Raw genomic sequence first — 17,463 nt, forward strand, 5'->3', positions numbered from 1 at the left:
TAAACATTTATATGCAAACAAATTCAACAACCTAGATGAAATAGCCATGTTCTTAGAATTATACAATCATCAAAGACTGACAAGGGAAGAAATGAACAAACCAATCACAAGTAAGGAATCACAAGTAAGGACAGCTATCAAAACTTTCTCAGAAAACAAAATTCCAAGACCAGTTGGCTTCACGGTGAGTTCTAACAAACATTCAAAGACAAACTACTACCTATCCTGCTCAGATTAAAAAAAAATATATAGTGAGAATGAAAGAATACTCCCAAACACATTTTTAAATGATATTAAACTCTTTTTTTTAATTTTTTAAAGATTTATTTATTTATACAAGAACCAGGGTACAGGCCAGATGCGCAGGAGGGTGAGAGAATTCACTAGAGACAGAGCAGGGAACAGAACAGGCAGATGAAATACACTGCTAAGGGGAGCAGCGGGTGTGACAGGAGAGGTCTGCCGCACCATGTGGGACCCTCGCCGGCTGCCTGGGATTGAACCAGCACTGCAGAGGCTGCTGACAGTTTCATGGCATGGTGCTCATCTGCCTGTGCCACTAGGGGAGGCCCCACATTTTTTTTTTTTTGAGGCCAACATTACACTAATACCAAAACCAGACAAAGGCAATGCAAAGAAAGGAAACTACTGACCAGCCTCCCTAATGAACACAAATGGAAAAGACCTCAATAAAATCTTAGCAAACTGAATCCAACAAAGCATTCAAAAGATTATACACCATGACCAAGTGGATTTTATAACAAAAATACAAGGGTGGTTCAACATCTGAGAATCAATCAGTGTAACACACCCACATCAAAGAAAAAGAAAAGAAAAAAACACATGATCATATCAAGATGCTGAGAAGGCATTTGATAAGATTAAGCATCCATTTTATGATAAAAATCCTTGAAAAATGGATAAAAGGAAAATATTATAAAATAAAAAAACCCATATGTAACAAATCCACAGCTGGGATAATTGTCAATGGTGAAAAACAAAGCTTTTCCACAAAGATCTGGTACAAGACAAGGATGTCCCTTCTCACCACTACTTTTAAATGCAGCACTAGAAGTCCTAGCTAGAGCAATTAGGCAAGAGAAAGTATTAAGAAGAATCCAAATTAGGATAGAAAAAGTAAGGCTATCATTGTTTGCAGGTGATATGGTAATATACCTAGAGAACCCCAAAGACTCCATGTTTCCATGGACTAATGGAAACAATAAATCAGTTCAGCAAAGTGGCAGGATATAAAATTGAGACGGGGCTTCCCCTGGTGGTGCAGACGGTTGAGTGCCTCGCTGTGAAGCTGTCCGCAGCCTCTGCAGCACCGGTTCGATCCTGGCCAGCCAGCAAGGGTCCCACATGGTGCGGCAGACCTCTCCTGGCGTGACCGCTGCTCCCCTTAGCAGTGTATTTTGTCAGTCTGCCCGTTCTGTTCCCCACTCTGTCTCTGGTGAGTCCTCTCACCCTCCTGCACATCTGGCCTGTGCCCTGGTTCTTGTATAAATAAATAAATAAATAAATAAATCTTAAAAAAAATCAAGATGCAAAAATCAGTTACCTTCCTATTTACAAATAGTGAGCTAGAAGAAGAAATTAAGAAAGCCATCCTATTTACAAGTTCATAAAAAAATTAAATACCTCCTAACAAAGGAGATGAAGCATCCATACAAGGAAAACTATAACACATTGTTAAAAGAAATGGAAGAAGATGCCAAGAAATGAAAAGATATTCCCTGTTCATAGATTAGAAAAATCAACATTGTCGAAATGACCATCCTATCGAAAGCTACTTAAAGAGTCACTGCAATCCCAATAAAAATCCCAGTGGCATTCTTCAACAGTATAGTGCAAAGATTACTGAAATTCATATGGAAAGCCAAACAGCCCAAGCTTTGCAGACTAAAATAGAAAAAAAAATGGAGATATCCACTTCTGGGCTTTAGACTACCCTATAAATATGGTACTGGAACAAAACAAGCACACAAACCAAGGACTGAGAGCCCAGAAATAAAACCACACATTTGTGAACAACCAAAATACAACAAATGAACCAAGTGTATACACCGGAACAAGGAAAGCCTCTTCAATAAATGGTGGTGGGAAAACTGGACTGCCACATGCAAGAAATGACACTAGGCCATTATCTCACACCATACATGAAAATCAACTCAAAATGGAAAATAGTCTTGAATGTGAGACCTGAAACTATAAAATATATTGCAGAAAACATAGGCAAAACACTCCATGACATAAACTTCAGAAACATCTTTGCATACTCATCTTCAGCAGCAAGGAAAACAAAGGAGAAACTAAGCAATGGGCACTCTCTCAAACTAAAAAGCTTCTGTACAGTGAAAGAAACAGCAACCAAAACAGACACCCTAATAGTGGGAGAAAATATTTGTATACCATATATCTGATAAAGGATTGATATTGAAGATCCACAAAACATGTATACAACTCAACAAAAGGAAAAGAAACAACCCAATTAAAAATGGGCAGAAGAGCTAAATAGACACTTCTTCAAAGAAGACATGCAGATGGCCAACAGACATATGAAAAAGTGCTCATCATCACTTATCATCAGCTAAATGCAAATCAAGGCCACAATGAGACAGCACCTCACACCTTGAGAATGGCCCATATAAAAAAACCAGAAACAACATTTGGTGAGGATGTGGATAAAAAGGAACCTTCTTACACTGCTGCTGAGAATGCATGCTGGTCCATCCCCTATGGAAAGAAGTGTGGAGATTCCTCAAAAGACTTAACATGGATTTAACATATGGTCCAGCGATTCTACTCCTAGGTATCTTATTCAGAGGGCAGGGGCCTGAGCAAAGGGTGAGATGGGAGAAGGAGATCATGAGGTATAAATTTCAAGTTATAAAATAAGCAGCACACAGGAATGTAACATATCAAGTGGGGTTTAAAGTCAACAGTATTGTATTGCAAATTTGAAAATGCTACGATCGTAAATATACATATTATGGTGATCATGTCACAATATATACAAAAGTTAAGTAACTATGTTTGACACCTGAAGCTAATATATTGTTGCATGTCAATCTTCAGTAAAAAAAAGTACAAAATTAAAAAAATAAAATTATGATGATCCTGAACCAGTCATTTTGACAAGCAACATGATATGACTACAGTGTAGAACAAATAAAGATGGTGTGTTTTGAAAATGGGTTTGGCAACACATTGAGTACCTCTGTTGGCTCACACGTGAAACGTTAGTTCAGATAAAAAGACATATTGGGTGTCAAAGTTCATTTGACAAAACCAACTTTCAACATCATTTTGACAATTTCAGTGACCAGAATAAAGTAATCTGAAAAAGGCAGATTGATACTGTACAGCAAAAAGTTTATATAAAGATTAGCTTCTACCCTCAAGCATAGGGAGACAAGATATTACAAATAGGATGGCGACAATCTATAATGTTGCAAAATCCACAGAATGGCAGGAAGGGCTTAGCTTAGAAGAATACCAACCTCTTTTGAAAGGTTGAGATTCTGGCATGGTTTTGGAATAAACACTTGAAGCACCAATTGGAGCAAAGTGATTCCATGAGACCGAAAAATAATCTCAAAGCTGCTGAAGTGAGATTTCAACATTTACTGATTGAAGTCTAACTTATTTTTCCAAATTGTTATAATTGGATTGTAAAGCATTGGCCCCTAATGGCTAATTAGTGCTTGATTAAAGTTGCCTATGGGGAAAAGGAGGTATTACCTCTAAGGATCCCCAGCTACAGAGAGGAGGCTCCTGATGCATGCCTGAGATCTGCTAACTTAGGTGGGATTGTTAATATGGTCTTGATTGGCTGGCTGCACCTGCCCACTAGCACTCCTGTTTCTCGAGAGAGAGGATACTACTGGGGCTGTTTGACAATCAATTCTTATTCTGAGTGCAATTCCTTTGTGGGAAAATGCAACAAAGGCCAACTTTACCTGGGTCCCTGAAGTAAACTATTTCCCTCTCCACCATACAATCCCCATATGTAGCTGACCATGAGGTGTAGTGCAGGAAGCAGTGAAGATGCCATAGAAGGTGTTCATCAGAAGTAGAAGGATAAGAGACACGAGGCTCCTGCAGAATTAACCAACACATAACCTCTCATACCACCATCAGTCTGAGCAATTCAAGGCCTGTCCTCTGTCTGTTCACCATGCTGCTGACCTTTCAGAGTTTCTTTTGGCTTTTCAGACAGAAATATCTGTATCGTGAATGATGACTTCTCCCCTGAGATGAATGGTGGGGCTCATGTGGATAGAAAGTGATTTTCCCTTTGACTCTGCTCTCTCTAGTGATTCTCCTTTCTTCCCACTAATCTCATCCAACTTTGGAATGATAATAGATGAAGCAGTAAAATTATAGCCAACCCTTTAACCTCTTTCCTTTTAACCCTGCTTGTCTTTGGGTCCCAGAATTCAGTGAAATCTTTCCATATTCTGAACTACCATGGTCACTATTCTACATTATTCTGAATGTTAAATCTTGGATTGTTAACTCCCTGCTTTTCATTAGACTTGAAAAACATCATCAGCAATGATTTTTGGGGTTCATGACTATTTGGGGGTGAACAAAAACTCTGCTGAGCATTGTAGGGGATATGCTGTCTAATCTATGGTACTTTCTCAAAATGAGTGTGTAATGTAATAGCAGAATGAGACGCCTATGCAGATATGGGCAATACCAGAAAGAATATTTTGAGTCTAAAACACCAGCATTAGTTATGTTACTATATCACAAACATTTCCACTAAGCTGCTTTTAAAATAAAACTCATAGTTCAAGAGAAACATTAAATTTGTCACATGTATTCACGTTGCCACTGGCACCAACATTCATTCTTCTGGGAGCTCATGTACTATAGTCTGAGAAGCCCCATTTTGTGTGCTTGATACATATCTGTGGGATGTGATTAGTAAAGGAGTTTAGGGAAATGCACACTCATCACAGTCTTAAAATCAGGGACACTTTCTACAGAGAAAATGAAAGAAGAGAAAGAAACAGAAATCATGAAACATAAATATGTGAGCTGATAAAAAATAAAATTGCAAATATAGTTCAGGTATAATCATGTTAGGCATTGTATTTGAAGGTAATGCTTGGATTTATCCAGTCTCATCAATATTCTTTCAGGAGGGACTGACAGGATATAATCAGTACTTTAAGAGATTCAGTTTCCCCTGTATGAGGATAGATATGTGCAGGGAGAAATAGGAGGCCGTCAGGTCCAACACAAGACTATGGCAGCAGTCAAGCCAGAAGTTGACCAGTGTTGGCACCAAGTCAGAAATGAGTTGATAGTGAGGCCAATGAGTAGTGATTAACCATGTGAGTGAAGGATATTGAGAAGGGAAAGCAGAGAGAAGCAAAAATTAAGTGAGTACTGGACAATGAAGGTCAATCTGGGGATTTAGGTGAGTGCTCTTGGACACCCAGAAAGAGGAGGTAGGAACTGGTGTTGGGGGTTTATTTACTTTAGGTATAGAGTAGGATAAGATGCTTTGGCTCAGATGCTTGGCCCCATGGGATGGAACAAACTGTGGACTTGGAATCAGAAGTCCTGCCTTCCAGTCCAAATCCTATATTATTTTGTGATTTCATGTATTTATGACATGATAATAATTCTGGACACTTCATCTTTAAGAGAACCTCTGAGGCTTTTAACTCATCAAAACTTGAAGGAATATCAAGATCCACGAGGAAGTCTCACTACTGCCCAGAACTTTCTGATACTCATTTCAGTAATCTATATCTGTAACCATGCTGAGCACCAAAACGCTGTCAAGTTAAATTAGTGAGGGAGTAAGGGAAATGATTGCTAGGGGTAGGGTTCTAGATGGTAAGAGGTAGGGGAGGGACATGAGCTCAGGACAGAATAAAATTTACCTAACCCATGAATGGCCAGAGACCCTGAGAATAGACAGGACCATTGCTAATTGTACTGGCCTGGACAAATGAAATGTCCTATGACTCAGTAAACTGGGGATAATTTTTATATTGCCTAATGGTAAGGATATTGAGGGCGGTTTACTCTGAGGAGAACAAGTAAGATCATTTGAAATTTTCAGACCATTTTAGTGGCCATTGTCTTATAGGACTGCTGTATCCATCCCTTGCCAAATATATGCAAATGTCTTTTTTAAAAAACTATATGTTTGTTTATTTCAATTCAAATTTTCACAGATTGAAAGACTGCATGTTACTAGAGTCAATTTTGGTAGGCAGTTCAAAGCAAAGATTTCTCATGAAAATCAAAAAGAGAGAGAGACAGACAGTAATCACTCAGATGAAGACATGAACGCAATGTGTTCTGCCAACCAGGCCCACACAAAAGATGCCCCCAAGGCTGCAGAGTGTCCTGATGTGTAAGTATGTGACCCCTGACCTTGGTCCCAGGCTGTTCAGCCAGACCTGATGCTGCAGCAAATGAGGGTTCCCTGTGGGCAGAGGTAGGTGCTGGACTGCAGCCCTCAGACTTGAGTAGATGGCTTGTGGCAAACATGGTGCTGAGGACAAGGCTTCCTGCCAGAAGAAGGGCCTTTTCCTTCACCAATGAATGTGGATCATACATTATGGAAATGACTCTTTGAATGTTTTCTCCAAGGCAGCCAGGGTGGAAAGTCTTTTAGAAAATACACAGAAACCCATAGACTTAAAAAGAGTTCTCGATGGAGGAGGCTGCTACTACTGTACCTAATGTAGATAATTTGCATCAATTACAAAAGTGGGTGGCTAAAGATATGAACATGGAGTGTCGGGCACTTGAGAGAGCTGGCCACACCTTCTTGCGAGCTCTGCCCAACCTGCTGCTGCATCTCTTGGACTTGGGGTCAACTTCTCCAGTCTTCTTTCCAAGCTTCTTCTCCACTGCCAGCTTGTTCATGGTAGGGCTGGACTGAAATTAGGGGTTCTGAGTACATTTCATGCAACCCATCCAAGATAAATTTGGAAGTATCCAGTCCAACATAGTCACAAAGTACAAGATGTCCCACGGGTTACCCAGCTCCCAGCTTCACAGTGGTGTCAATATCTCCATTGGGCATGTCACCTTGCTCTTACAGCCTAATGGGTTAAGGGCACCCCATGAAGTAGGGCACAATAAATCTAGGAGTGTCCTTGCAAGACATAGGATGCTTGCCCAGCTGTTTTTAGAAGTCTATCAGAAACACAAATATCTTCTGCATGGTCTGGGGTCTTGCTGACCTTCACCAGCTTTATCAAGGAACTGAGTTGAAGACATGGAGCCTGGCAAACTTTTCCAGACTTTTGAAGATCTCATCCTTCGCTTTCAGTTTCTCCACGATTGCTCCACCACCAGGTCCACGCTGGGAACCACTACCGCTGTGTCTGTGCTAGTGGAGATGCTGGCCAGGGTCTTCTCCAAAACTCATCACCAGCCTTGGGGTTTTCTGCAAACTTCTTGGTCACTTTTCACAGGGTTCCTTAATGCTTTTCTGGATTTTGCCAGGATGTCCTCTGTCTGGTCCATTAACACAAATGTGTGCCCAGGTGTGGCAGCAACTTGGGCTATACTAATGCCCATCAGCCCACTGCTCCTGATCATCACGTACTTGATGCTGATCTTCACCTGGACTGAAGCAGTGGATGAGGAAGACATGGAGTGTGTGGATTGCTTCATTACCAATCCATGATGGGAGGCAGTGACAAATATGTTTTAATCCTAAATTATAAAATTTAGGATTTTGTCTATAAAATGAATGTTTCAGAATTGAGCTATTTAAAACAGATTAATGATTTTTCGAGTTATGAACACCTACCAGCCTCATATTTCAAAGCATGATCATCATTACTTATCATTATTTAGAGGCATAGATACGGGTGAATATTCCAGCAGTCTGAATCTCAATTCTTCTGTTTGTAAAATGCAAAATGTCTGATTTCCAAGAGTCCTCTCAGGTCCAAAATTTTCCAATTCTAGAATCTGAGAATTAGTTTCCTTAGAGCTTCTTTCATGTCATGATTTCTCAGGCTGTAGATGAAGGGATTCACCATAGGAGTCAGCATCGTAAAGATGACTGTAGCCACTTTATCATATGTTGAGAAGGTGGATGAAGGGTGCATATAGACCCCCAGAATTGCTCCATAGAAGAGGGAAACCACAGTGATGTGGGATCCACATGTGGACAGGGCTTTCCTTATTCCTTGGGCAGATGGCAGCTTCCATACATTAGAAAAGATGTAACCATATGAAACAATGATACATGTAAATGGAGTCATAAATATCAGTGCACCCACAGTGAATACCACCAAGTCATTGATAAAGGTATCAGAACAAGAGATATTTAACATAGCATAAGGGTCGCAGAAAAAGTCATACACAGCATTGTTGGAACAAAATGTGAGCCGGACCATGAGAAGGGTGTGTAAGAGAGCATGAAGGTTTGTAATGACCCAAGACACAGAAACCAAAAGAATGCAGAGTTTGGGTCTCATGATCATGGTGTAATGGAGTGGGCAACAGATGGCTACATAACGATCATAGGCCATCACACTGAGGAGGAAGCCATCCATGTTGGTGAAAGTGATGAAGAAGTACATTTGAGTCATACATCCCACATAAGAAATAGACTTACTTCCCAATATGTGATTTGCCATTATCTTGGGGATTGTAACTGAAGAAGCCATAATGTCGACAAAGGAGAGAATGGCCAAGAACAAGTACATGGGTGTATGGAGATGACTGTCACAGCTGATGGCCAAGATGATGAGAGAGTTTCCGAGGATGGTGACCAGGTATGTACAGAAGAACAGCCAAAAGAGACCCTCTTCCTGCTCTGGTGTCTCAGAGAATCCCATGAGAAGGAATTCTGTGACTCTAGTCTGATTGTCTGTGTCCATATCTAAGGGGAGAAAATGTCATCACACCATAAGATCATGTGTCAACTTTGCAGCAAATTTTTTAAAGGTTTATTTATTTATTTATACAAGCACTGGGTACAGTCAGAAGCACGGGAGGGTGAGAGAATTCACCAGAGCCAGAGTGGGGAACAGAACAGGCAGACTGATGAAATACACTGCTGAGGGGAGCAGTGGTTGTGGCAGGAGAGGTCTGTCACGCCATGTGGGACCCTTGCCGGCAGCTGGGGATCGAACTGGCGCTGCAGAGGCTGCAGGCAGCTTTGCACCCCAGCACTTACCCGCTATGCCACCAGGGGAGGCCCCTTTGGAGCAAATTTTGTAATTTGGGGTAGTCTAAGTAAATTAACAGAATTGCCTAAAACTGCATTATTTTCTTGAGCCACGTTACCCAAAAACTTGATGAATTTAAATAGGTCTCATCACCAGTGACAACAATCTTATTTATTCCACTCTTATTTACTGAGTACCATCTAGATACTTTTTTTTTCTGTATTTACTTCAGCAAATTATAATTTATTCCAATAATTCACTCTTATAATGTACTTTACAGGAGAAACTGAGTCTCAGAGTACTTAAGTGCTGTAGCCAAATTCACAGTGTCAGCAAAAGAAAAAGTTTCAAACCAGGTGAGGTGCTTTTTTCTTTATGTTATATTTTGGTTAGCTAACACTTACTAACAACTATGTTCAGGCAGTGTCACAGCCTGAAGATTTTTTCTTTGGCATTTATATTTTCTCCAAACTTGCAAACTTTGAGGGGGTCTTGGAAAATCTGCTTTGAATTTTGTCCTCAGCAATTAATTGCAATTAAGTCAACCTCATCATAGATCACAGCTATTGGGTCTACTGAACTGAGCATGCTGTCTAGGGTGTTGTGTGACATTCTTCTGCCTTTCAGCCAAAGAAGAAAGACAGCCAGGTATAACATCTGGATTATTTGTGCCCTTGGATGAAGGGATTAACTGATTAAGAGCAAATTATGTGGTGCATCCAACAGATAATGCCAAGACTAACAAAATTTTAGAGGCAAAAGGATCAAGTAAAGTCTTGTGAATGCAATGTTCTGGGAGAAATTAAGGCATTTTAATAGTAAAGGAGAGTAGATGCTTTCACTTGGAGATCCAGGGCCTGAGGAAAATGCAAAAGAGGAGCAGGCAACTGGATTGTGAATTGGACACAAGATATTGTATTGAATATTTTTAGGAGGTTGGTTGTAGAATTTGCAGTTTGTGGGAACTTGAGCTAACCACCAGTAGGAGAGATAAATTAGTAAAATTAAGGGGAGAGTATCATGACTTAAAGTCATTTTTTTACTAAGGATATCTCCCAGAACAAAGACAAGTAAAGCAATACTAGGGAAAAGCTAGAAGATCCTCCAAGAGAAGCATGGATAATGGGAATTGTGGAAGTTGAAGGGTGAGAGAGATGTCATCAGGAAAAACAAGACAGTACCAATCCATGAGCAGGGGATGTCTTTCCATTTCTTTGTGTCTTCTTCTATTTCTTTTAACAGTGTTTTATAGTTTTCTTTGTATAGGTTCTTTACCTCTTTTGTTAGATTTATTCCCAAGTATTTGATTTTTTTATTTCAATAATAAAAGGGATGTTTTTTTATTTCTTCTTCTTCAGATTTATTGTTTATGTATAAGAAGGCTACTGACTTTTGCGTGTTGATTTTGTATCCTGCCACCTTACTGAACTGATTGATTAGTTGAATTAGTTTTTCTGTGGGGTTTTTGGGGTTCTCTATGTATATTATCCTATCATCTGCAAATAGTGATAGTTTGACTTCTTCTTTACCTATTTGGATTCCTTGGATGTCTTTCTCTTGTCTTATTGCTCTGGCTAGGACTTCCAGTATTATATTGAAAAGCAGTGGTGAGAGTGGACATCCTTGTCTTGTTCCAGATCTTAATGGAAATGCTTTCAACTTTTCGCCATTGAGAATGATACTGGCTGTTGGCTTGTCATATATGGCCTTTATGATGTTAAAAATATTGAAAAAAAAAACTAGCAACAACAAATGTTGGCGAGGTTGTGGAGAAAAAGGAACTCTCCTGCACTTCTGGTGGGAGTGCAAACTGGTCCAACCACTATGGAGAGCTGTGTGGAGATTTCTTGACCTACTAAACATAGAGCTTCCATATGATCCAGCAATTCCACTCCTAGGTATTTACCCAAAGGACACAGAAACATCAATTCCAAAGAACACCTGCACCCCTATGTTTATAGCAGCACTATTTACAATAGCTAAGCTTTGGAAACAACCCAAATGCCCAAAAATAGATGACTGGATCAAGAAGATATGGTACTTATATACCATGGAATATTACTCAGCATTCAAAAAAGATAAACACATGCAATTTGCAGCAGCAAGGATGGAGCTGGAAGGGATCATGCTCAGCGAAATAAGCCAGAAAGAAAAAGAAAAATACTGGATGGTCTCACTCATAGCAGGAATCTAGAAAACTTAAATAAAGGACCAGGAAAAAGAATAACTAAAATAAAGAAAATATCAAAATCAACAAACAACTATGAACAAGAGACACTATGGGGCATGGGGACAGGGAAAGGAGGGTTTGGGGTCAAAATAAAGGGGTTGTAATTGTATGGGGAATATAAAAATAAAATTTAAATAAAATGAAAAAAAAAATCCTGCACTTAAAAAACAAAACAAAACAAAACAAAAAAACAAGACAGTACCTTGACCAGCAGAGGGCATACTCTGGTCTCAAAGACAGGAAGATTCCCAAAGTGAAAACGGAGGAAAAGACAAAAGAGGATGTCAAGTGGGATTTATCTTGTGGTCTTTGTAATGCAATAAGGACAAATATTGAAGAAAAAAAACTCAGTTTTCTATATGCCCTTGTTACAGATGTATATCAAAAGAACTGGCAAGTACTGGGATGCTAAGCTAATCAAAAAAACGTATCTCATGGCTAAACCTCAAATATGAGATTTCCCTGGAAACTCTTTGCATCATCGTAGGTCATGCACTTAAAATCTCTTATTGTAATGTGTATCACCACTCACCTCTGAACTGGAATTTAACTTCTATGCAGTTTCTTGTAGGGAAAGAATAATCCTAGTAGTCCCTTTGGCAATAATGTTCCTTATGTATGAGTAAAATACTGTGATGTCTGGTTTCATGCATCTATGTTCTGTGAGTCTAGTTGGTGTGTTTATGAGACATATTACATATATACAGCATTGAGCATTTGTGTTTCTGTATTTTAAAACTGAGTTTACTTAGTGCCTGGACTTACCTCCAGTGGATGCCCTTGTGAAGCTCCATGTGGCATCCAAGTAGCCTTTCTCTGAGATACCTCATGTGCACTGACCATAATGGATGAGCATAGAGAAGCAATAGGAGGGCCTTGAGTATCTAAAAGTAAAGTCAATATAGGGAGGGGGACTCTTGGTTCTGAGTTTCTGGCCAGGATTTTTCAGAGGCTATAGAGATGACCTTAACACCACTAACCATAATTATCTCCTTTTCTGCTGCTTACTTTTCACTTTTCAACTGGACACCTTCTTGCTCTATTCTGTAAAGGTCAGAACTTCCTGAAAGAGGAAAGTCTTACACCGTCAAACAAATATGGTTAGATGCAGAGGGATTTCGTATGTCTGTTTTTCCAAATGTAAATCTCTGTGCTTGTGTCCATGTGAGTCTGCCTGTGGTTGAGAGTAACCATGCCCTCCTTACCTGGATGTTGTCAGATACCTCAATGGAATCCCTGTTTCCACTGGCTCCCTGCTTGACCTTGGATAATGAGAACATCCAAGCTAGAGGTGAAGGTTGAGGAGCCTTTCCTCATTGCACAGAACATTTAGAGTAAGACACTTTGGCTCTTACACTCATGGCATGGACAATTAGGAGCAAATAAATACATCTTCTTTCCCTGGTGATTGGGATTTTCATAGTGATTAAAGGAGAAGTAGTTGCCAAATTTGGGCACCCCTAGGGTGGATTCCCCACAGCGCCTCACTAAAGGCATACGTATTAAGTGTTTGTTGTTCTTGTTCTCTCTAGAGACAGAAAATAGCTGTCAGAGAACATTAAATCTTATGTGAATACTTGTTGAACAAATTTGGACCTCAGCCTTCCTCTCTTAATCTGTTCATTATTGAGAGACATCAATGAGAGTTGTGTATACCTTGTGATGATAAGATATATATAATATGCATAGGTGTTTTATCTGTTGAGGAACTATGAAAAGATGCAACCATCACAAAACTGAAAGTAAAAAATCTTTAGAAATACAAGGAGAATTTTACTAACCTACTCTTTTACTGGAATAGTTTATATGACTTCCTTCAAATATAATCATTCTTGTAGTCAAAAATAAAGTGATAACCAAAAAGTTGAATTACCAAATAGAAAGCATGACCTAAGAAACAAATATAAACATGTATATTTATATATTTATACACACACATACACAATTATATACACATATAGATAATTGTAAAATATATAAAGAGGGAAATCCATAGCCCTCCAAATTTTTACTAATATTGGCTATCTTACTGGCTCTATGACATACTTAAAACTTCCCTGAAAAACACTTTATAGAACACATTCTCTGATCCTAGCATAGCAATAGTATGGATTGTAAATAACATAGTATTTTCTAGATTTGTAAAATGAGATATATTTTATATACAATAAATATCAATGGATTTAGAATACAATTCTGTGAATTTTTGATAAATACATGCAGTATTATAACTGTCATCACAATCAATGATCAAACTGTTCAATCATCCAGCAAAAAATTCCCTTGTAATTTTGGGTAGTTATCTGCTACCCAAACTCCAGCCCCTGAAATACACCCAACTGATATTTGGGTGCCAGTAGTATATTTATTTCCATTGTTTTTTACTATTTATTCACTTTGATGTTTCAGCATTTGTTAGTCCATTCATAAGTTGAAAGATAGTTGCACTGTTTCCAGATTGATGGATTATGAGTAAAATCAATAAGAGTTCTGGTCTGGCTTTATTTATGTGATGAAAGAAATTTAGAGTGAAACCCAATATGAGGCTTAAACAAGGAATGTTTCTGTGGATCACACCATAGGAGAGAAGGAGCAACTGTCCTGAATTACACTCTCAGCCTGAGAGCCTTGGGATCCTTGGTTTTATGGGGTTGATCACAAAAACAGGGTAGTGAGAAAAGGGGTATTGGCTGGCCAGGGTGTAGTGGTTTTCAAACAAACAAGGACCAGATTAACTTAATACTAAGATAAGGTAACTATTAAGGACCAGGTCCCAGGGACATTGTAACAAAAACATTTGTATATGGGGTTTTGTGACTATGTTTATTTTACTGAGATAAATGTCTAAGAGTGGAAAAAGTAGGTTGTACAGTAAATGTTAAGGATTGAATGTTTCTATCACAAAACTGATATACGTCCTAACTTCCAGAGAGGTGTTATTTGAGGATAGTATCTCTAAAGAAGTATTTAAGTTTAAAAAACGAGGTCATAAGAGTACAGCCCTGATCTGATACCAAATAATGCACTCCCTCTTTCTGCACACATACACAGAAAGTTCAAGTGGGGATATTATAAGGTGGCCATCCACAAGTCAGGAAGGGAGCAACCTCACCAGAATGGAATGTGCTGGAACATCTTGGACTTCTCTCCTTCAGACCTGTGAGAAAATAAAATATTTGTTGTTAAATCACCAGTTTTGTTATTGCAGTGCAAGCTGACTAATGCAGTAAGTGTATAACTTTATAACAAACTGCCAATTGTATTGTGTTTCAACAGCATTGCATGACTGTTTCTGTTTCTTTGCACATCCATGATATTTTCTGGGTTTTAGCCATTTTAATTGACATGTAGGGTTATTTCATTTTGGCTTTAATTTGCATTTCTGAAGACTAAATATTTGGGGACTCTTTTTTTTCTTTTCTTTTTGTTAAAGATTTATTTATTTATCAAGACCTGGGGTACAGGTCAGAGGTGCGGGAAGGTGAGAGGATTCACCAGAGACAGAATGGGAAGCAGAACAGGCAGACTGACTGAAAGCACTGCTGAGGGGAGCAGCGAGCATGACAGGAGAGGTCTGCTGCGCCATGTGGGTATCTCCCTGGCCAACTGGGAATCGAACCCACACTGCAGAGCCTGCAAACAGCTTCACGGCACTGTGCTCAACCTGCTGCACCACTGGGGAGGCCCATTGGGGACTCTTTATGTGCTTATCTGCCATCCACATATCTTCTCAAGTAAAGTATATAACTATTTTGCCCATTTAAAAACATAGGTTGTGTTTTCTTATTTTGAAGTGGAGAATTCTATCTGTATTCTGGCTACTAAATTGTTTTGAGATATAGCATTTGCAAATATTTTCTCCTAGGCTTGTGATGTTGTTCATTTTTGACAGTATCTTTGAAGAGTAAACATTTTTAAATTTTGCTGAAGTCCAATATGTATTTTAAGCAAGTAATATGTATTATGTTTTTGTCATTGTATCAACAAACTTGTTGCTTAACTTAAAGTCATGTATAATTACTGCTATGTTTTCCCTTGAAATTCATAAGAAATTCATAATTAACTCTACTCCATTGATTCTTGACTTCTGTGTATTCTTCAGTTAATGAACAGGAAATAGCAAAGTTTTAATTCAATTTAATTTCTGTTAAAAATGGAGATACTGAGGGCCTCCCCTGGTGGCGCAGCAGTTGAGTGCTGGGCTGCTTGACTGCCCGCAGCCTCTGCAGCGCCAGTTTGTTCCCCGGCTTCCAGTGAGGGTCCCACAAAAAAAAAAAAAATGGAGATACTGAGTGTAAAAAGTACAATATATGAGATTAAAATTTCTAGAGAAAGCTTTGGAAGCAGAGTAAACCAAATGGAGAATCATCAGAGATCGCAAAGATAATGCACAATGAACCCCAATGTAAGAAAAAAGGATATATAAAATAAAAATGAAGAATACTTTGAGGGTTATCCAATTCCATTAGGAAAAGAAACAGGAAAATAGGTATCCCAGGAGGAGATGAGTAAGAGAGGAAAGCAGAGAACTTATTCATAGAAATAATATAGGAAAACATCCCCAAACTGGAAAAGAAAACTAAACATACAGGTCCACAAAGGTTAAAAGTTATCTGGTTATCTAAATATAATGATACACATATTAGTGAAGGTAAAAAATTGTTCAAGACAAAGACTATCGAAGGTGGTTACTTACAAAGAAAGAGACTCCTGATGAGGCTTCCGTCAGATTTCTCAGAAGAAAACCTACAAGCAAGGAAAGAGTGAAATAACATATTCAAAATAGTGTCAGTCAAGAATAGTATATTCTGCAAGACTTTCAAATATGAGGAAGAAATAAAGACCTTCCTACATACACACACACACACACACAAATGTTGAGAGTGTGCCAAGTTTGCCAATCCACAAAAATTGAACAAGGAAATAGAACCAGAAAACTAAATATAAAATAAAAATAGTAAATCTTCACATATCACTAGTCACCCTTATAGAAATTGAAGTCACCAATCAAAAGGTATAGAGTGGCTGGTAATATCAGAAAAAGACATCATTTTCAGCTCTCTTGAGAAGACACACCTAAACTTGAAAGATAAACATAGGGTCTCTCTGGTGGCACAAGGGGTGAAGCACAGCACTGTGAAAATATCTGTAGCCTCTGCAGCACGAGTTTGGCCCCTGGCCTGCCAAGGAGCTATCCACATGGCTCAGCAGACCTCCTGACTCACCCACTGCTCCCTTCAGCAGTGTGTTTCAGTTAGTCTGCCTGTCCTGTTCCCCACTCTGTCTCTGGTGAATCCTCTCACCCCCGACCCCATACCTCTGGCCTGTACGCCAGTTCTTGTATGCATAAAGAAAGAAATCTTTAAAAGAAAAAAAAAGAAAGATAAACAAAGGCTCAAATTAAATGGCTGGTGGGAGTGCAAACTGGTCCAAACACTATGGAAAGCTGTGTGGAGATTCCTCAACCTGCATATGACCAGGAACATCCATATGACTCAGCAATTCCACTCCTAGGTATTTACCCAAAGGACACAGAATCAAATTAAGTGACATGAAATTGGGACAACCCTGCCCCCAACACAGGAACAGCATACTTATATCAAATAACATAGGCTGTCAGTTGAAAAAGGTAACATGAGACAGGGATTGACATTTAATAATAAAGTATCACTTCATTGGGAAGATGCAATTCATTAATATATATGCACCAAGCTAAAGAGCATCAAAATGTATAAAGCAACTATTGACAAATATAAAAATAGACATGGATTAAAGAACTAGACATAAGACCTGAAACCATAAAATATGTAGAAGGAAATATAGGTAAAACACTACATGACATACACCTCAGTAACATCTTTAAAGACTCATCACCCAAAGCAGTGATAGTGAAGGCAAAGATAAACAGCTGGGACTACGTCAAGTTAAAGAATTTCTGTACAGCAAAAGAGACAGTAATCAAAACAGACACCCCACCGACTGGGAGAAAATTTTCACACACAACACTAATGATAAAAGACTGATCTCAAAAATCTACAAAGAGCTGAAGAGTCTCAA

At 38.9% G+C, this 17,463-nt stretch overlaps 1 protein-coding gene across 1 annotated transcript; it reads right to left on the reverse strand.

Moving 5' to 3' along the window:
• Positions 1 to 7,961: 7,961 nt before the first annotated feature.
• Positions 7,962 to 8,885, reverse strand: LOC311177375 (olfactory receptor 1f45-like; the record flags this gene model as incomplete). Its single annotated transcript, XM_084243329.1, has 1 exon — positions 7,962 to 8,885. One exon carries the CDS (start codon positions 8,883 to 8,885, stop codon positions 7,962 to 7,964), a length of 924 nt encoding a protein of 307 aa, XP_084099455.1.
• Between the last annotated feature and the right edge of the window lie 8,578 nt (positions 8,886 to 17,463).

This window comes from Talpa europaea (genome assembly GCF_964194135.1).
Source record: "Talpa europaea genome assembly, chromosome: 9".
Lineage (NCBI taxonomy): Eukaryota > Metazoa > Chordata > Mammalia > Eulipotyphla > Talpidae > Talpa > Talpa europaea.